Raw genomic sequence first — 22,139 nt, 5'->3', positions numbered from 1 at the left:
GGGTAATAATAATATCTATAATTGTACGCATCACCGCCATGCGTGAACCTTGTGGATTTAGCGAGAGTGGCGGTGAGACGGGAAATCAGCGACGTTACGTTGTCGCAGTGGTTGGGACAGACTAAACTAAAACTAAACTATATTTAAACTAACCTATTTTTTTATTTACCCATGGAGCTATATAGCTCGTTTTCAAAAGAGACCTGGCCACAAATAATAGGTTAATAAAGTGTCTTCTCATGTGGAGATTTATAGCAGCCAAATACTCTTAAACGCGTGACGTTATTTCTAAATGTGAAGGGAAAAATCGGAGGACGCGGAGAAAAATCCATGCGACCACGTGGAGAGAGAAAATGCCAAACTCCAAATATACAGGGCATCGTCAGGGTCAGGCTCGAACCCACGACCTCCTGCGTACCAGGTGAGGTCGTTAACATCTCGCCACAGCGGCGCTCCCCTCTGAATGGTGGGGGGCAGGGAGAGAGCGACACGGAGTGGGGAAGCATTGCCACCTTGATGACGACGTAGACCAACACCGGGACGAAGTCGTCTGCTCCCGGCACCGAGTCTTCGTTGGCGAGACTCAGCAGGTTCATGATGGTCGAGCACGTGCGCAAGATGCACTGCACCTTGTCTCTGGGAGTCTTGGGAGGACAATGCAGGCGGGAGACAAAGAAAAGTAGGAACCTTCCGGTCATCCGTAGACCGATTACCACTGGTCAACAAAAAAAGAAAAATTCTGGCCTGGACTTTTGCAGCTGTTTTAGACTAATTTCAGGGTGCCGATTCCAAATCTGATCTCAGATTTGCTCTATCACATCTCATTTTTATGCCATCAGCATACCCCATTTTCATTGATTTTAACCGAAATTAACTCTGTCACTTATGATTGCAAGTTGTTGCGAGTCAGTGACTGCTTTAGTGTTAAAACATGGTGCTGTATTTTTAGGATAGTGTGTTTCTAATATCATTTTATGTAGATATCCACATTTATTTAATATTTTTCTTCTGCAGTTTTTATTGAAAATGCAATATTTGATATCTCAAAAACCTGATGTGATAGACAAAAATGCCAGATTTGGAATCCACACCCCAAAATTACCTTAAAACCGTTGGAATACCTTATGCCAGAAAAAGTGTGTTGACCAATGTTATCTCGGTTTTCAGGCTCACTTTTGGCAAATAGAGAAACATCTTCACTTGCAAGCCGGTTTAATTATCAGCGGCTCCCTCACTTGTCGTGGGGCAAGCGACTCGGTGCCAAAGTGACCGTAAACACCTTGGAAAGTCTTTATCCCTCATTCTACGGGGTCAAACGATGCACACGTTTGCGTTGCTAAATAGACAAGTATTGCATTGTCCATGTTTTTGTTTCATCTGGGCCACCGATCCCACCACCCATTGCCAATCCCTCCAATATCGAGTCGGCCATATTCTATAAACATGACAGCACCAATGGCAATTGGTGTCGGAACCCGGACTGAATCTCCGTTACACCAGCTGAGAATCAAAATTTGGTTGCAGTAACAATGTGCTCCTGTTATAAACCTTGAGCGTCTAGTTAGTATACTTTTTTATTATTTGTTTCGTTCATATACATCTTGTCCACTCCCTTCGCCTAAATGTAACAATAACATAAAACTTGCGTACATTTTTGCACGCACGGTAAAATAAACGATTTTTACCCAAGTGCAATTTTATGAGACTACCAGGAGTGAAAGAACTGATGCAGCGTCACATGACCTAGTGCGTGATTCAGAGCTACGATTATCAAGAGCACCGGCAACCAGGCATGGCTGAACCAGCACTTGACAGTGAGCACCGATAAAGACCCTGCCAGCCTTATTCGGCAGCCACTAGCAGCACTTGCCCAACCAGTCTGTAAGGCTAAATGGATGCTCTTTGTCTCTATTAAGAGCTTAGTGTGTGCTCTGTTTATGCCACTGCATTTAGCTGATGCTTCCTGTCGTGTCTCTTATCAACACACTCGCTGCTCAGGACCCGTGTCTTGGGGTTAGACCAGACGGTGGCCGAGACATCTTGCACTGTGCTGCAGTCTGGTGGATCCTAATGGGCTCCACGATTCACCAGACCCGCTTTGACTAACAATAGTGGAGAGAGTATATTTTTACTTTTTACAATGTTTATTTGACCACGTAAGGCACACTGAGCTATATAGCTTTTTCTGAAGCGACCTGGCCACAAATGATAGCTCAACAAAGTGGCTTGTCAAATGGAAATTTATAGCAGCCAAATACTCTCAACGGATGTTGATTATAAATGTGGAGGGAAAAGGCGGAAGACCCAGATAAAAATCAAAGCGACCACGGGGAGAATATGCAAACTCCAAATGTACAAGGTTTCAGGGTCGAGATCAAACCCACGACTTCCTGCATACCAGGCGAGGGGGAGTTAACATCTCGCCACCATGGCGCCAGTAAATAAAGTACTAGCGCCATCTATTGGAAGAAATATATTAGTTTAATGCAGCAAGGATTATTATGCTTACGCGAGAATTCAGATTCGTCCCGTGATCCACAAAAGGTGTTTTGCGATCCACGTATTGGCCACTGCTGGCTGAGACCAACCTCATCAGTAGCTGTGCTGCTGTGATGGTGTTGGAGGTATGAAAGTGACCCATCATAACAGCTGTTTAAATATTCTTGGTTCTTTTGGTAAAGTCACGTAGAAGGTAAATAATAATAAAACAATAAAACAATAAAATTCTCACGACGTTTCGATCGCAACACAAGCAATCATCATCAGGTGTGAAAACCACAGCAAGAAATTTGACTTTACCGAAAGGACCAAGAATATGAAGCTGTTTAAATATTAAAACATTACAACTGCCTATGAACAAAGCACCTGGAATCTGCCCCAATCTCAGCGGATCTCAGAAGGGAAGCAGGTTTCGGCCTGGATACTGCTATGGATGAGCGAGTGCCACGCATGGCGGAGATGTGCTACGTGGCAGTCAGCAAATTAGAATGTTGTACTCTACTTCTTTGCCATCACATCTATACTCCCCGCCTTCACCAGCTTGGTGATGTACGTCAAACAACCCACATGGCATTGGGAGGCCATCATCCAGCAGTGGATTGAAAAAAAATGCTGCCTAATGTAACATTACAATATCATTCAGCCGTACTGTTAAATGTCACGTACATTAATGTTTTACTGTGTTAATTACAGGATGTCATGTGTTAACCCATGAGATGGGGACAACGTGCATGGTTCAAAAAGGTGTAAGGTGTGGGCGATTCTGAACGTTATTCACATTGGGAACACGACGCACACATGGGAGTGAGGCGAAGATTGTCTTGTACCTTGTAGGCACTGATGGTGCGGACTTCAGCTTGAGCGGACGGCCAAGGAGCCTCCTTCAAATAAACCTGCACGCCCCCACACAAATCACAACACACACGGATCCTCCCGGTTAACCTTCAACAGACTATTAGCGCATGTGCTGTTTACAAACACCGAATCAGGCGGGCACGGCACACAAGTTGGTGGGTGGCCAGCACCACACCCGGTGTGCCTTTGTCTCCCCGAGTGCTAATGTTTATGCACCAGGCACTCATTAAAGGCCGAGACAACCTTGGGGAGGCCCAAGACTGGTTCGGATATTCGTTACCGATGTTGGCTGCGAGCAGAAATTGAACTCGGGTCACCGGGTTTGTAACGCTGTGCGGTAACAACCACCGTACCACCGCTCCACACGCACAAACAAAGATAAAGATTCCCCCATTATAGCCTCAACAAACTGTTGGGGCAAGTGCTACTAGCGAGCACCTCTGAAATCTGGAAGAGCACACGAGGCAGTGGGTGGCCAGCACCACGCCCGACCGCCTTTGTCTCCCCAGTGGCGATGTTACACACTGCTCCAGGTACTCATTTGAGGCAGAACCGACCCAGGGGAGGCCCAGAACCGGTTCAGATAATCGTTACTGGCGTTGGCCGTATATGGGAATCGAACTCGGGTCGCCGGGCTCGTAGCCGCTTTCCCTACCTACCACACGCACGCACGCGTACCACACAACAGCAAAGAACAGTTGCAATTCCACTGCTGTGTTAGCATGCAGCTATCAACACGGCACACGCGCACTCAAAGGACCACTGTTATACTACTCTCCACTGTGGTGTGCTCTAATTCTGCTGAGTTCACATTGTGAGGTGGTTCAGATGGGAATTTATTTTAAATGTGTATTGCAGACACTGTGTTGAAACGAACGCGATCAATACGCTGTGCATATTATACGTACAGCCCTTTTGTCATGTTACTGCACCCAGAGGGCCTCCCCCCCACCCCATGAGGGTTGTAGGGGTTCTTTGACCGTACTTCACCAACCTGGTCAGTGGGAGTTGGCCAAAACATTAACGCTACGCCAATTGACAAGTTATTCAGGACACGTCTCTTGGCAGGTTACACACATTTGTTAAATGTTGTTTTTTTACATAATAATGCCAGTGACAAATATTAAAACCTTTGCGGTTGACAAACATAATTAAGGAGAAGAGAAAAAAGTGGCACTGCAACCAATAATGAATTCCTGAACTGCGTTTCAATGGTTAGCCCCCCCATTCAACTGTCATCAGCTCCTTTATTAACGTCGGGGTCGCCAGTGAAATCCACTTCGTTTTTTTTTGTCGAGGCTGATGAAGTCGCCGACAGTCTGCTCCGACCGAAACCCCAAAACGTGTCGACCTTGGGTCAGAATCTTCAAGACTTTTCACAAATCTGGCTGTCGCCTGATGTTGAAGCTAACTGTAGTTACTCTCAAGATTATAAATGTTGTGGCTTTGCTCTCCAACACAACGGTGTGCTGTACTAGTGACGAATTGGCACGTTCTGTTTACTTGACAAACCTTACTCATTGGCTGTGTTGGGTGGTGGCGGGTTTAACGACACATTTATATCAACGCGACCCAACCCAAAAAAACCTGCATTATGGACTTATCTCTTTCTTTAATTTAGCCTCGCGCGTCTCCTCCGGATGGACTTTCGAAAAGTTAAATTTGTGCGCGTGACATCCTCACAGGTTGGGGCATCAAGGCCATCACCCCCCACCCTAAGCGTGGTTCTCAACGCCGATAGCCCCCCCCCCACCCCCCCCCCCCCCCCCCGCTGTTGTTTTTTTGTCTCTCTCCTCTCCCCGTACCCATTGGTGCGTTGTGCCGGGCTCGTGTTCTTATCACAAGAAAATTTTTTTAAAATAAATGTGCGTTTTATGCATTTCATTTTTTACTATCTAATGTATCTCTTGCATATAATTTCTACTGAGCAAAGGGGAAATGTGGATGGTGACTTCATGGGTATCGGTAGCACGACGTAGCCGTTCTTCATCAGGATCTTCATTCATCCTGGAGGGATCTGATGGGCTGTGAAGCTCTTTTTCATAGATGTTCAATAGGGGCCAGATCAGCAAGTTTCATCAACAAGCAATACAAGACGGTATACAACAGTAAGACAGAGACAAGTTGAGTCACAAATAAATACATATAAACAAACACGGAAGTACCAATTGCACTCGAACATAAATTCCTGCAGGTTCGTCAACATCAAAAGCAAGTGTGGGCAAGGCAGCAAAACAACGACGACAATTCAAGACCACACCAAGACAATACATTGCACTTTAACAATAAACTATCAACGTGGGTAAGATTGAACAGTTTCAAATCACAGTCGCAGGGAACATAATTCCATACACTAGGAACGTCCTCAACCACGTAGCAAGGACTACCAGAGCACAATGGTTACAGACACAACCAAGACGGAACAAGTACGCGGTGGAAAAGGTGACCTTACAAACACCCTTTCTTGCCACGATGGTAACCTCAAGTGTAACATACACACACGCAAACAGCCGCAAGCACACAGACATTTTTTATTAGAGAACAATATAATTGTTTAAAAAATCTTGGCCTCCAATATCCATAATTTCCACAAGCGAGCGAGACGGGTGGGGGGGGGGGGGGTTTCTGTGCAGCAGGCAGGCAGGAGAGTGGATGAGCAGGAACGCGTGGACGGGTGAGCCGGTGAGCTGGGAAATCGGTGGGTGGGTGAATGGGTGGGTGACTGGGTGGGTGGGTGAAGGGGTGGATGAAGGGGTGGGTGACTGGGTGGGTGACTGGGTGGGTGGGTGAAGGGGTGGGTGGGTGGGTGAAGGGGTGGGTGGGTGGGTGAAGGGGTGGGTGGGTGGGTGAAGGGGTGGGTGGGTGGGTGGGTGAAGGGGTGGATGGGTGGGTGAAGGGGTGGATGGGTGGGTGAAGGGGTGGGTGGGTGGGTGAGTGGGTGAAGGGGTGGGTGGGTGAAGGAGTGAAGAGGTGGGTTGGTAGGTGAAGGGGTGGATGGCTGGGTGGGTGAAGGGGTGGATGGCTGGGTGGGTGAAGGGGTGGGTGGGTGAAGGGGTGGGTGAAGGGGTGGGTGGGTGTTTGGGTGAAGGGGTGAAGGGGTGGGTGGGTGAAGGGGTGGATGGGTGGGTGAATGGGTGGTTGGGCAGGTGGGTGAAGGGGTGAGTGGGCGGGTGGGTGAAGGGGTGGGTGAGTGTTTTGGTGAATGGGTGGGTGAATGGGTGGATGGGTGGGTGGATGGGTGAGTGAATGGGTGGGTGGGTGAATGGGTGGGTGGGTGAGTGGGTGAGTGGGTGAATGGGTGGGTGGGTGAGTGGGTGAATGGGTGAATGGGTGGGTGAATGGGTGTGTGGGTGAATGGATGGGTGGGTGAGTGAGCAGGTGGATTGACGAGTGAATGGGTGAATAAGCCAGTGAGTGAATGAGCTCATGAGAAGGTCAGTGGCTGAGTGGGTGGGTGGGTAAGCAGAATGAATTAATGAGCGAGTGGGTGGTCGAGTGGATGGGTGGGTGTTGGTGAGAGGGTCGGCAGTAGAGCGGGTGAGTGAGAGAGTCGGTGAGCCGGACGAGCGAGTTGCTCTCACCTCCGGGATGAGCAGTGCCCTGTGGTTGGCCGACACCACACGGCACAGCCTCTGGATGTGTTCATGGAAGAGCCTGCGTGAGAGAGACGCTCCGAGTCAGCGGGTGAGGCTCCCACCTCGTGCTCGGCCAGGGGACATTCATGGTGGACGCAAGCCCAAGGGGTCAGGCTGTGTTGTGCTATCAGCCAACCTTAGGTGACGCAATGGAGAAGTGCTTTGTTCGAGAAAAAAGTATACACTTGCTGTTCATTGTTTCAGATGTGGAGGCCGGGTTAGTGGATCACACAGACGGAATCAAGACGTTTGCGAGGTGTCAACCAGTAGGAGGTGGTTTGTGGAAGGCAAGTTGGTTGCTGACCAAGATCTGTCAATTTAGGAGGCGCTAAACCCCATCCAAATACGTTCAAGCCAATGGAATGACACTATGCCCTGATGTGGGTTTTCTCCACGTAGTCATGATTTTCTGACACGTGTAAAATAATTAACATGGACATGGGAATACATCTCACACAAGGTATTTAGGAAAATCGTGAAACACCGTAGTAGCTTTCGTAAGTAAATAAAGGACTTTTAACTTCATATAATTGAAACATCTATGACAAACTGCGGTGCATGAACATCAAACCACCGGGGGGCCCTTTATTTAATGGGTATTGTAAAATAGTTGTTCCAACAGCTATTTTAGCATGTATGGTTTTTAACTATAGGTGCGGCATTTAATATTGCGACCTGGTCCCATAAAATATTTTAATTTGGCAATTCCAATTCACACATGCACGAGCCCACACACGCGGGCGCAAAGATGCGTGCTCGCACGCCCTCAACCAAAAACACACGCACACGTACAGCCCACCGCACACACGCACATCTAATACGAACTCTAATCAACCGCACACACCCCGAAGCGGACCGCACGCACATCCAAACACACCCACACTTACGGCCACACCCAGACACTACAAAGACAAAGATCCCCCGCATAGCCTTCACAGACTTTCCAGGCAAGTGCCGTTGACGAGCACCTATGTTCGGACGGCACGGCACCCGAGGGGGTGGGTGGCCAGCACCACGCCCGACCGCCTTTGTCTCCCCAGTGGCGAAGTTGACACACCGCATAAGGAACTCATTAAAAGCCGCTAACCGCTACACTACCGCTCCCCAAGGCATTACGCATGCCTTGGGGAGCACGCGCGTAAGCAAGGACACGTAAGCACACGTCCTTTAACATGTTTGGATAAACAAAGCAACCGCTGACAAGAGCTGTGCTTTAGCCAAACCCACATCATACACAAGCAGTAGCAACAGCAAACATCACTGGGTTATGTCCATGTTCAACTCTTTTGTCAATCCACTGCTGGAAGCAGGCCTTCTCCAGACCACGTCAGTCATGGGAGTTTTGTTTGACCGTACTTCACCATGCTGGTCAGTGTGTGTTGTTGAGGGCGGGAAAAAGAGACGTAGGAGCATAATAGTACAGTACAACCGTGGAATGTGCTGCACTGCCCTCTAGTCAAACACCCTGTCGTGGCTCTTTCCCTGTCCCTTGATGTTCAATGGAGCCATCGGCAAAACTTTCAAAAGATTGGCTGAAAAGGAATATTCGTCTCCAAGACAATACAAATTGAATTCATATGGCAGACATACGCGACTGCATCTCAAAAGACATGCACATATTAATATTATACGGAGAGGCTGTTTATAGGCCGCAGAAAGGTCTCCAGCCCGTGCTTGAACAGGAAGTCAACAGCACAGCTGGCTGGGAGAATATAGTTCCAGACTATGGAGCAGCAGAGGAGAACGTGTGACCTCCCACTGAGCAAAGATTGAAAACAGAAAACCTTGACTTCAAAAGCAGAGAGTACATTTTGGAGATGAATGGGAGGTGGAGAGTAAGAGTGAGATAAGTGGGTAGTAGTAACCTGAGAAAAGGTCAATGGAGGATGTTAAAGATGGTTAGGGCAATCTTGCAGTCAATTCAAGGTGGGCTTGGGAGCCAATGGGAGGATTTGAGAACTGTGGTCATGTCATCACGTTTACATGTGCAGGTGCGGAGGAGTTTGGCCGGGGGCTTTGATGAGACATTGATTGTAAAGAACTCAACTTGAGCCAAGATTTATATATATATTTTTTTACAAACTCCTGGCCCTAGATACCTGCACCACCCCAACTCTCCTTCCCCCACCCTTTCCCACAACCCCCCACCCCACACCCCTGCTCACTGGTCGCGCATGATGTCGCCGTCCTGGTTGGGGTAGAAGGCGAGGCGGAAGATGCGGCTCATGATGCTGCGCTCGATGGCCACCTGCGCGTCCTGCAGCTGCTCCTCGCTCGCGTGCTGCCAGATCACGTCCTGCGCCATGGCGCCGTACAGCGACTGCAGGAAGTCCGACACCACCGCCGTCTTCTCGTCCGATGCCGTCAGACCCTTGAACTCTGCAGGAGCGGGTGGAGGGGGCGGTGAATGATGGTGGCGGCGGTGGTGGCAGCGAGGTGGTATTGATGGGAGTGGGTGGTGAATATGAATGTGGTGGTGGTTGTTGCGGCAGATGTGGTGAAGATAAGAGTTGGTGGAGGCATTGGAGGTGGTGATGTTGGTGGTGGGTGGGGTTGACAAGACGGTGTAGATGGTGGGGATGGTTGTGACGGAGGGTGTGAAGGCCATGGAAGCGGTAGTGATGGAGCACAGGGGTTGTGTGGTGTTCACCGTTAATCATTCAGGAATTCATCAGTTGATTTATTAATTCATCACACGTAAATATATACATTACATCGTTCGTTCATTAGTTAATTTAATTTACAATTCATCATGAATTCAGTAAATCAATTCATTATTAATTCAATCATTCATTCAGTAATTAATTAATCTGGTTGTTCAATCACACATTGATATATTCATTTAATTATTCAACATTGTTAGGGAACACACAGGGTAAAATAATATACAAGCAAAATTCTATGCTAAACATATCCACATTTTAAAAAAATGCTTTCCAGACCAATATTATACAGCAGCATTTGTTTAAGCGAGCAAACTCTTGGACTGGTTGACCCTCTGACTCTCTATGGGAACCTCATTTGCCAGTAAAAATATGATAATTGGTTGTTTACCCTTCTATCTGGCAACAAAACTGACACCTTTTTTACAAGGAGTCATGTTTGCATAGACCGCCTAGTCTCACCCATGCGAGACTAGGCTCTAAGGAAAGCTGTCTCGGGTGTGGACCAATCAACTTCAAGGACAGTGCACATTATCAGAGTTATGTCTTTTGTTTGTATTTATGACTGCAGGTATTGCGGTCTATGCAAAGATGACTCCTTGTAAAAAAGGTGTCAGTTTTGTTGCCAGATAGAAGGGTAAACAACCAATTAACCTCTGACTCTCATCAACAGGGTCAGAGACTCGTCAAACAAATGCTGCTGGATTATCAATCATGCGGTCACCACCTCCTCATGCATTCAGTCGTTCATTCACCCCCATTAATGATCCGGTTCGTTCACGGGAGTCGCCAAATGCCGCCGGCTGCGCCGCTCACCATCGATGAAGGCAAGCACGCGGTCTTCGCGCCGCTCCAGGAAGAGGCGCACGCACACGGCAGTGAAGTAGCGCGTGGAGATGTCCTTGTCGCGCTGCACGCGCTGCAGCGTGCGCTCCAGGTGCGCCTGCGTCGCCTGCAGGCCCTGGCGGCAGCGCGTCAGGTACGCGATGTACGGCGCCCGCCGCCTGCGAGGTTGCGTGCAAACCCAACCGGCAAAAAATTTGTATAACACTGGTCAACAAAAAAAGCATTTTTTTATGGCCTGTTTTAGACTAATTTCAGGGTGCCGATTCCAAATCTCATCTCATTGTTATGCTATCGGCATACCCCATTTTCATTGATTTTACCCGAAATTAACTGTCACTTATGATTGCAAGTTGTTGCGAGTCAGTGACTGCTTTAGTGTTAAAATATGGTGCTGTATTTTTAGGATAGTGTGTTTATAATATCATTTTATGTAGATATCCACATTTATTTAATATTTTTCTTCTGCAGTTTTTATTGAAAATGCAATATTTGATATCTCAAAAACCTGATGTGATAGACAAAAACTGATGCCACATTTGGAATCCGCACCCCAAAATTACCTTAAATCCGTTGGATTACCTTATGCCAGAAAAAGTGTATTGACCAGTGTAATTATTCACCCATTTGTATATGGATATGGATGGATGGACAGATGGATGGATGGACAGATGGATGGGCAGGAACACGTGTAGGCCAGATCGACAAAAAGACAAACAAGCACAGACAGCAAGTAGGTACAGCTGGATAACAGACGAATGAGCACACAAACAGGGAGACAGGTAAGGTGGTGGGTAGGCAGACAAACACAGCGGATAGGACTGCAGGCTGGTAGGCAAACAAGAGAATTAAAAATAACACCGACAGGTGGACCATGTCGGGATACGAGGCACACAGACAAGACGCACAGAAAATCAAGCGGCGACACAAGACAGCAAAGTCCAAAGTTAGGCAGATAAAGGACAACTTCAGGCATGTAAAAGACAAAGACAAAGTCGGGAAGGTACACAGATGAGACAGAGTCACGCAACCACAAAGACAGCAAGACACAGGCAGACAGGCGACCATGGAGGGGACAGACGATCGTAACCGCTCTTCCCTCTGGGCGGCCGCCACGCGTTGCTGGCCGCTGTCACCTGTAGTCGTCGTCGATGGCAGCCAGCAGCTTGCGGCAGGTGCGGTTGTCGAAGCGCGCGACGCAGCGCAGCGTCTCCTGCAGCTGCGCGATCTGGCTCTTGTCCTGCAGGTGGATGGCCTCGGCGAGCTGCACCTTCAGGAAGCACACGATCTCGTTGTCTGCAAAAGACACGGAGCGGGCCCAAGAGTTGTGCGTACTGCCAGGAGAGTGGGCGGACGATCGAGCGTGCAGGCAGTGCGAAGCCTTGCCGGGGCCCGTGGGATGGAGGGGCCCAGGGCGCTGGGCTGTGACAAGCGATGAATTGGTGGACGGGAGGGCCCCTTTTCGTTACGAACAGCCGGGGGACCCTGTGCCGAACGTGCTACGGGCCACTACGTACCACAATGCTACTTATTCATAACACATGCGCACACCCACGCAGCAGTATTAATAATGCAGCTGCGTAGCAAAATGTTTTTGTTCTGCTTTCACGGTCATTATTAATGATAACTTCTTGAAACGGCTGTTCCAGCCTTGCGTCTGTGTGCAAAGGTTACGCTCCCATAGAGCCGAGAAAATATCGAAAGACTGGGTCGCACTGGAAGCAAAATGATCTTTGGAAGGTTATAGGGTAGTGGCAATAGGCGGTTGACCTTAGAGGTTAGACAGACGACACAATTTACAATGGTAAGAACCCACTGAGCAAGAGGTCTCAAAGGAAATCTGCGTATGATGACGATGATGCATCGGGTTAAACAACTTGACGATTGCAACAAAGTTCTTTGCTCCCTCTCGCATCAATCCATTCGTTTAAACGCATCTTGGTTTCCACAACCGCAGACTTTTCTAATACTGGAACATACATTCGTGGTGCTATGGTGATACACTGAATATATCATTGACGTATATTGGTGTCAACTTTGCAACAGCTTTGGAGATACATCTCCAGGAATTGAAATGGGAAGGTTTGATGGTATCCGCGGCATTGGCGGCGATGACCTCTTGAACCCGATCCTGACCCTGACACCATTATATTTGGAGTTTGCATATCTCCCTCCCTGTGGCTGTGTGGATTTTTCTTCAGGTCCTCCAATTTTCCCCTCCACATTTAGAAACAACGTGCGTTTAAGGTACAGTAAAACCTTGGATTGAGAGCATAATTCGTTCCGGAAAAATGTTTGTAATCCAAAGCACTCATTATATCAGTTGTGATCACGTGACACTCGGCAGACAAAGCGTATACACGTACTACTCGTATTGCAAAACCTCGCTCGTTTATCAAATTAATATTTATTTTTAAAAATGCTCGTCTTGCAAAACACTCGCAGACCAAGTTACTCGCAATCCAAGGTTTTACTGTATTTGGCTACAATAAATGTTCACGTGATAAGCCACTTCGCCGAGCTATCATTTGTGGCCAGGTTGCTTCTGAAAAAGAGCTACATAGCCCAGCGGAGCTTTACCTGGTAAAATAAAAAAAATATTAATTCCGTAGATTTACGGACGATGCAGTCGGCTGCGCAAGCACGCCGGGCAGACCGATATCACCACCGTCACGGCCGCACTCCGGCACTCAAGACAGAGGGGTACGGGTACGGGTGTACCCGTACCCGGCCGTACCCTACCCGGCCGTACCCTACCCGGCCGTACCCTACCCGGCCGTACCCTACCCGCCATACCCTACCCGGCCATACCCTACCCGTACCCGGCCGGCCGGGTACGGGTAGGGTACGGGTATCGGGTACCTGATTGCGACCTCTCGGATGAAGCCATGTTGCAGGCGCGGGTGGGTTGATTTTAGGAACTTGAATTGTGAGAAGAGACAAGACGTTGGGAAATGAGTGACAAACGGTGACTCACCAGTGACTCACCGTCTACCCGTACCCGGCCGCACCAGGGTCGCAAAAGGGTACCCGTACCCGGCCGGGTACGTGTAGCCGGGTATCGGGTATCGGGTACCCTGGTTGCGACCTCTGTCGCGACCTCTGTCGCGCGCTGGTGCCGCTGACCTTCGGGGTCCAAGTGCTCGGCGGCCGGGAAGGGGCCGTTGCGCACAGCGGGCGCCGACAGCAGCGGAAAGGCCATGATGTCGGCCGAGCACAGCGCCAGACGCAACTTCTTCTTGGCATCTCTGACGACGACAACGACGATGGCCACGGGGACGGCGCCAACGAGCGGAGAGTTGCACAAAGAAGAATGGGCGGGGGGAAAGAGAAAAAACAATGTGCGTTCGCACAGATTCCGCAAACCAACGCTTTCTTACGTGATTTTGTCTTGGCAAGTGTTTAGTTTGCAACACGATGCCCGACTGCCGCTTTTGTGTCCGCACATTTGATGTTTACACACCATACCAAATACTCATTTAAATCCGAGTTGACCTAGAAAGGCCCAGGACACGTTTTGATACCACGTGCCACTGATATAAGCCTTAGCCGGGATTAAACTTAAGTCGCCAGGTTTGTCCTGCAGTGTGCTAAGCACTGTGTCACAACTCTCCATAAGATAACCCAATTTAGCCAAAGGCTCCGTAGAGAAATTAATCATGTTTATGATAACGGATTAATCGGCAGGCACTTTAAAATGGACGATAGGCAGTTAGTTTCCAAAACACGATAAACTCAGCACAGTTCACACTCAGCGTGATACACTGATGACGAGTGATGATGATCATGATGCCACCAATAACATGAAATCCTGTGCTTCAAATACGTAAAGTCGAGTGTTAACATCATTTATTCCAATCATATGCAAATTCGACGATAATTTTTATTTCATCGATTAATGGAAGCAATCATGAATATTGTAATTGCATCTCTACCACCACACACCAACACAAAATGCAAAGACTCCCCCATTTAACCTTTAACAGCGAGCTCCTATGAAGGTTGGCACGATACATTATGGGGAGGGTGGCCAGCACCAGGCCCGACCACTGTTATCTCCCCAGTGACAATGTTTACACATCGCAGCAGGTCCTCATTTGAGGCCGAGTCAACCTAGGGGAAGCTCAGGACCGGTTGGGATAATCGGCATTGGCCATGAACGGGAATGGAACTCGAATTGCTGGGTTCGGAGCGCAGCATGCCAACCGCTGCACTACCGCACGAACACAGACAAAACACGCAAATATATATGTATAATAAGCCTTCGAGACGGCTTCTGGAATCAGTCCTTTATTTTCCACTTCCACAGTTTACACACACTCCCCGTTGCTGGCAGGCAACGGGAAGCGGGCAGACAGCCAGCGAAGTCGCACCGCTCACGTGGCACCCAGAGCCCCGTACGCGCATGGCTCCTGCTCTCTTCGTTCCCAGGTCTGCTCCCGACTCCTCCGTCTCTCCCCCTCTTAACCCCTGGGTCACGTGGTACCCCTAAGCCAATCCTCAGTAGTCAGCGTCGAACACTCCAGATCACTCCCCGTCAACTCCCGGGACCACGCCTCTGATCCGGCTTCCCATTAGCTGAGGCCAAGATCGGCCAAGCCAATCACCTTAGCTAACATGCCGTGATCACGCCGAGACCATGCTCCCGGGCTCTCCCCTCATTGGCTACAAAGCGGGACCGGCAAGCCGATCGCCATTACATCTATATACACAGAAAACACAGGAACACACACAAATGCAGACACACACGGCTGAATGGCACTTTGTGCAAGTGCGTCAGGACACCTGAAGGTGAAGGAGGAGTGCCGAGGGAGGGCCGTCTGGCTCGCCGAGTCTGGGAGGTCGTCGGCCGAGAGGCTAAGCGCACCCTCGTCACGGGGAGACTCTTGGAAAATGTCCCCGTCCGCCGCTGCCTCTGCACAACAAAGAGACGGATCTCGTTCACAAACTTCTACGGCAAAAGGTGCGCTCGGAGGTTCACGCTCGCACACACACACTGGGTGGTTTAAGGACCTGGGGAAGTTTTAGTTGGGCTTAATCAAACGGCAACGGTCATAACCCAGCAGTTCTGATCTCAAATGATGTGATGTTGTAGTAACCAATCGTACGAGTTGTAAATAATTAGCATAATGTGTCCGATCATGTGGCTAGGTATCGCTGTGGTTTTGTGCAATGGATTCACAATCTGAAGGTTACAAGTTCAAATTCTAGTTAGGGACCGACTCACCCCACGATTCGTCCAGGGTACCAATAATTTCAGCACCGTTTTGTGGGGAGCGATTGTGCAATGAAGAGACTGGAACCACCACTGGAAAGTTGAATTGTGCACATTGGCTCAGGCCGATCAACAAAGACAAACGCTAACAGAGACAACTAGGCCAAGAAAGTAACTTTACCCGATTAAAAATAAAAACGCATGACAAGCGAATCCGTGTCTTGTCTCATGGGTGGCAGAGCATACATTTGTTCTTGTGGAGGTGTCTCAATAAAGAGTGAGCCAAGCCTGAGTTGATCTAGCAGAGGCCCAGGATCGGTTCAGATATTACTCGCCACTGTTAGCCGTGGCGGGAATGTAACTCAGTTTGCCGTGTCTGTAGCGCAGTGCGGTTAACCACGATGATACAACGACGACAACTGCCGTTCGCCACCAAGCGGCAGTGACGTCACCACGGCGCTATAAAGACACAAATCCCCCGTATAGCCTTAACAGACTGTTTGGGCAAGTGCTGTTAGCGCGAACCTATGAGTGCCGACACGGCACACGAGGGGGTCGGTCTCTTGAATGGCAATGTTTACACACTGCACCAGGTACTCATTTGAGGCAGAGTCGACCTAGGAGAGGCCCAGGACCGGATTAGATAATCGTCACTGGTGTTGGGCGTGAGCGGGAACCGAACTCGGCTCGCCGGGTTAGTAGCGCAGCGTGCTAACCGCTACACTACCACTCCCCACACACATCGACATAACCACTCGCTCACTCAAGCAGATGTACACAGACACAGAGCACCCAGCCGGTACCGTTGTGCTGCTCCTCGCTGGGACTCGCCCGCTTGATTGCGCTGCGGTACTTGTCCAGGATGTCATCAGCGGCGAACGTCTGCGGGCCCACCACTGGGAGGGCCTGCATTGCCTCGTCTGAACAGGCAGTACAACACGCACACAACATTAACCAAGACAAAGATCACCCGTGTAGCCTTTGACAGACTGCTGTACAGAAGTTCTCCCCATGCAGCTGTTGTATACGCGTTCACGGGAGAGATCCTTACACCTGACACTGCTTAGCAAACACGAGCTTGGGTTTCCCTGTAACCCATCCCACACAGACAGATAATTTCCTTTTAGCCACACACAGTTAGGGTAAGTGTTGTTAAAGAGCACCTATAAAGTTTAACACGTAGGCTTTCGCGACCAATATTTTTCATAATATAGGTTTTTGGGTCAGATCGCGTTATTTATAAATGTGTCATAACCCTACACCACCCGACATGGCCAGACAGTAAAAAATGTGTCACGTTTTTCAAAGGACAAGATATTATTAAATAAATACAATTACAATTCTTTATACGGGAAACAAATGCCAATGAATAACAATTGAATGATTACCAATCTATATAATTACAATACCCTCCCCCTCTTTGCCTCGAATCACTGCACCAGATTGAATTAAATGATGACGTCACCCCGCTGCTGCTCTATTTAAGACCGGGAGCAACAGGAGAGCTTCACCATTCTTGCCCGATGAAGCTGATTGTAATTACCAGCGAAACGTCGTACTCAAGTTTTAAAATGCTATTGATTCTCTCTTCAATATGCCGTTGGGCTAAAGTGAATTATTTTGTCCTTTGAAAAACGTGACACATGTTTTACTGTTTGGCCGTGTCGGGTGGTGGAGGTTTACAACACATTATAAATAACGCTATCTGACCCAAAAACCTATATCATGAAGCACCTATAAAGACTGGCATAGCACATTAGGGGGGTAATGTAGCCAGCACCAATTCCTGCCACCTTTGTCTCCTCAGGGCTGATGTTTACATGCCAAACCAAGTACTCATGTGAGGCTTTGTCAACCGAGGAGAGGCCTGAGACTGGTTATGATAGCACTCGCCACTGATGCTTGCCATGGCCGAGAATTTAACTCAAGCCGCACCAACCACTATCCCGTGCTGCCCACAGATGCATACACACACATCGTATTCTTGAGATACGATCACACAAGATTCTTAAAAATTCTGAAGAGTATTCTATTGTGTGTATTATCCAGTTAGTTATTGTTTTGTTTTTGGGAGCAGCTACATCCCACAGAATTTGAACAGTGTATTTGTGGCTTATCACACTGTGTGCGCTGTTGACCTGGCAATGAGTTCGATTCCTGGCCACTGCTAACATCAGTTGGCAAGTGATATCTGAAATGGTGCTGGGCCCCTATCCTCTTCATTAACCTGCATTGACCACCATGGTAAAGTATGGTCAAACAATCCCCATGATCAATACAGGGTAGGCCTTCATCCGCGCAGTGGATTGATCATGGCTGCTGCTGCTGATAAATATTATGATTGTACTATCGACCTAAATACGCAATTATCGGAATGTATTTTGGTTTTCACATGGACAGAGAACCAACCATAAAAAAATCGATTGCATGGTATGAAAGAGGCAGGATACAACATTCCAACAGATACACACAGTCTGACGTACGGATACAAAGTGTGAGTGGCAGACACAGACCATCCAAGCCAGACCAGACAGATCATCCGGTGTCGAACCTGGAATGGCCTGAAACCTGTTCTCCATGATCCCGTCCTCCCGCTCCCGGTCCTGCCGGTCTCTCTTCTTGAAGCTGATGGGGCCTGTCAGACGCCACAAACTACTCTGTCACAAACACAGGCCGAGCGCCACAATGCCGTTCACAGCACGCGCAACCGCACACGGCCAACGCGGGCGACGCATTTCCTTACAGCTCACACGTGATCCAGTGGCCACCGACAAACAAAAACTATGACCATGACATCAGGATGCCCGGTGACGTTTGCCGAGGCCTCGCTGAAAGGACTCGTAGACCGTTGAAACTGGTACGAGGTGCCAAGTGTGAACTAAATGCAAATGGGTTTTTATTTCAACAGGTGAGAACCCACGGAGATGATTTATCTGAAAGGGTGGCCTGGCTCGACAACTCACAACTGTGCAGTGCATTTCACAACTAAACGCGTACAGAGCTGGGGATTACAAAATAATTAATCGCATACTGTCACTGCATGCAAAGGGAGATCATAATAAGGTCCTAGCAAATGCATGCATTACACTGGATTAAAAAAGCAGGCTGCAAAATGAAATCAAATTAGGTAGAAATACAAATGGGTTCAAATGCACTCAAACTTTACAAGCTTGTCAGGGAAGCCCAGTTTTCAGCGGATATGGCTAAGGGTCACCATCGACAAAGAGTTTATCAGCTCAATAGGCCTTGCCCGAACTAAACTAAATTGTTAACTGCAGAAGGAATGCCCCGTGCCTCCAGGTATGCAAAGCATTGTGAGCGAATGGGCAGTCTACAAAACTGGTATCAACTTCTGCTGCCATGTAGCAGAATTGTGACTCCCCATATTTAAAGAGTGTTTTGAGCCTGACATGTTAAAAACTCGGGTGTCACATCTGTACTGGTTGCTTTGAAAACAAATTTAGCCTGTGAGGATCACAAACCTGTCAACCCCTTATCAGTGCCTACCTTATCAGACCTTATTGATCACCCCGTGCCCTTACACATCTCAACTTTCATCCATCACAAGGGAGAAACACAAACAAATAGACAAAAAGAATGTTACTAAAACATGCTTTTTTTTTTGCCCGTATTAAAATGGCTGTACGCCGTATGGACCCGAAAACTCAATTTTCCTGTACAAGAATGCGGCTAAACCGTATGGGTTGACAGGTATGAAATCTAACCTGACTTAAAGCAGAGGTCGCAACGGTGAATGGAGCGACCTTCGCTGACAATCACTGCTAATCCACCGTACATATGGATCTCACAGAAGGCGCCCGAGCTGATGGATGAACTGAAGTATCCTTTCACACGAGGCTCTCCTCGAACTGACTGGACGCTCCGTTACCTTTCTGGATGGCCGACAGCTTCTTTTTCCACCACGGCTTGCTTTTGTCGGACTTCTCATCATCACTGTCCTTTCTGTCATCGGGCTGCCAGCACGAGACGACAACACAAGCCGGTATGCACAGGAATACTCGCAGACAAAAAACACACAACGCACTCACCCCTAGCCTTTCATTCCTGGGTATATAGGACGCAGCTGAGTGGCATAAACAACATCCGGATATTTTGCTTGCTTTCATCTGCTTATTACAATGCAAATTATACTTATCTGTATTTTATTATCCTATATGCGGTCGTTTATGAATCCACTTCCGTGTCATCCATTGTTTAACCATACCTCCCCACGCTGGTCAGTATGAGTCAGTGAAAGAGGGGTAGAGGGAACAGTTTATATCTGACGCGTCACTGATCTTAGTCATGGTTGGGACCCAAAGTGAAGTTCACGAGCCACTATGCCACTGCTCCACCACTATACACCGTGTTATTACAGAATTTAATAGGCTACAGTTTCGGGAAATGGTCTTTCTTCAGTGTAGAGAGAAAACCCAAAGATTCAGAGCAGTCCACTGGTCCACTTGAACATTAAGGCCACACCGTGTGAAGTGAAAACTCAAATTTGATTGCATGTCTCTCTACCCCGCGAACTGCAAAGGAGACATTGAAAAGAAACCACGACACAAGGCACACGACGTCCCGGCATGCCAATGGCGGACGCACCTGGTCCGAAACAGCCGCGAAATGCCCCCCGTCGTCGTGCGGTGACTCGGAGGGCAACAAGCCGGCCATGTGACCTCCCGTGCCTGCCGACCCGGACGACGAACCGGACGCAGAGCCGACGCCCGGGCCGGACGGCTCGGCCACGCTGTTGCGAGCCTCGGAGCCGAGAGGGAGCTCTCGACCCAGCTCTTCCCGGCCACCGCCGCCACCGCTCGCTCCACCGCCACCGCCGCCACCGCCACGGCGGATGCCCCAGTTCGAGGAAGAGGCAGCCAACATGGCCTCGTCGCCTGGACAACAAAAAAACACAAACATCGGAATGTCTCCCTGCTCATACGATGAAAGGATTGCGATCGTATGTGTTGGCCGCCGTCAACACGTGGTGGTGATTCCATATTCTTGTGGCCGGGAACAGTCTCCATCGGACAATATCATCCATAATGGAGGTTTTTTGGGTTAGATCGCATAAATATAAATGTGTCGTTAAACCCGCCAACACCCGACCACAGCCAATTAGCAAGGTTTGTACATCCACAACATTTATTTTCTCTCCAGCACACCGGTGTGCTGTACTCGTAACGAATTGGCATGTTCTGTTTACCCAAAAAAAACCTGCATTATAGGGATGTCCATTGTTGTAGATTTTCCGAAATGTGATGTGAATTTTCTGATAACTGGATGAATGATGGGCCGAGTTAACCCTGCCCAGGATTTTCTCTGATGTCCTATTACTATAGGTTTCAACAACATTTTTACTTTATGAGTGAAGATGCTGATTCAGGGTTTTAATTTTCCACAACTGATAGAGCAACGGCATACAATAAAAATTGCTTTTACGCAATACTCTATTAAGACGAAATCTGACCCACGATTAATGTAAACACGTGGATATGAAGACAACGTTCATAAATCATCGCTGAGACCGTGAAATGTAACACTAAACCAATTGATGCTGGCATCATTAACTAGAGCAACGTGGTGACGGCGGTGAGTACGCACGTTGTACTGCTTTCGCACCGTAACGCAGCCAACCATGCTAATCGGAGGTGCGGGGGAGTGAGGTGTGGGTCTGCTACCGGCGAAAGTGGTGCGCTTGGTCCAGGCGTGGTGAAGGGCGCCCTCCTCCGAGGAGTTGACGGGCCTTCGTGACCAACTCAGAGAGGGCCCAACCGCGTCCTCGCCACCCGGGGCCCTCCGAGCCGCGCTGGCCAATCCCTGGCCCAGAGGCGCTCCCAGACCTGCTGGGCGTGCGGGGCGTGAGTGCACGCGAGAGGCCAACAAGGCTAAGACAGCTTTCCATTGTGTACGTTTCCAGTGACGTCGGAAGGCAGGAGATGAGTTGCACATCACGCTGAAGATACGTGCAACAATTAATGCATGCATGTAACAATCATCAACATATGCTACGTAAAATTACCGAGTTTTTGTTATCTATTCCAACGGAAAAGGCGTGGGGGGGGGGGGGCTAAAGGGACAGTGGGGAGGGGGGTAGATGAAGTTGACTGGGCAAAAGATGCAGAGGATTTGGATGAGGAAGTTTGGGGGAGTTGCGAATGGAAGAGCGTGCGAAGCCACCGGCTGCTTCGTATTTCTGAATATTCAATGCAAAGGTTACATTACAGCTCATGGAACAAATGACGCAGAACTCATTTGCCAACACAAGGGAGATTTTTAAAGTTTACAAAGACGTCCTTTAAATGTTCAAATAAACGCATGCAAGAGGCATACTTTTAGTTGTGAATTTCTGCTACTTGGAACTGGAAACCTCGTGAGAGCCTGTTAATGATTATCTGTTGAACGTTGAGTGATGAATAATCCTAGCTA

The 22,139-nt window shown here is 48.6% G+C and overlaps 1 protein-coding gene across 1 annotated transcript in view; it reads right to left on the bottom strand.

The window, feature by feature from the left end:
• Positions 1 to 22,139, bottom strand: part of GAPVD1 (GTPase activating protein and VPS9 domains 1) — a 70,415-nt gene that overhangs the window by 4,538 nt on the left and 43,738 nt on the right. The window contains 13 exon segments of the mRNA XM_061550666.1: positions 513 to 644; positions 3,327 to 3,392; positions 6,936 to 7,008; positions 9,155 to 9,368; positions 10,469 to 10,656; positions 11,632 to 11,791; positions 13,622 to 13,743; positions 15,281 to 15,410; positions 16,514 to 16,630; positions 18,262 to 18,345; positions 19,600 to 19,684; positions 20,316 to 20,605; positions 21,392 to 21,556. Coding sequence (XP_061406650.1) covers positions 513 to 644; positions 3,327 to 3,392; positions 6,936 to 7,008; positions 9,155 to 9,368; positions 10,469 to 10,656; positions 11,632 to 11,791; positions 13,622 to 13,743; positions 15,281 to 15,410; positions 16,514 to 16,630; positions 18,262 to 18,345; positions 19,600 to 19,684; positions 20,316 to 20,605; positions 21,392 to 21,556 — 1,826 coding nt within the window.

Source organism: Lethenteron reissneri, chromosome 12, assembly GCF_015708825.2.
Source record: "Lethenteron reissneri isolate LAM-NWPU_2019-01 chromosome 12, ASM1570882v1, whole genome shotgun sequence".
In the NCBI taxonomy this organism is placed as follows: Eukaryota; Metazoa; Chordata; class Hyperoartia; order Petromyzontiformes; family Petromyzontidae; genus Lethenteron; species Lethenteron reissneri.
Note: the sequence above shows the minus strand (reverse complement) of the source record. Positions and strands in the feature narration are given on the sequence as shown.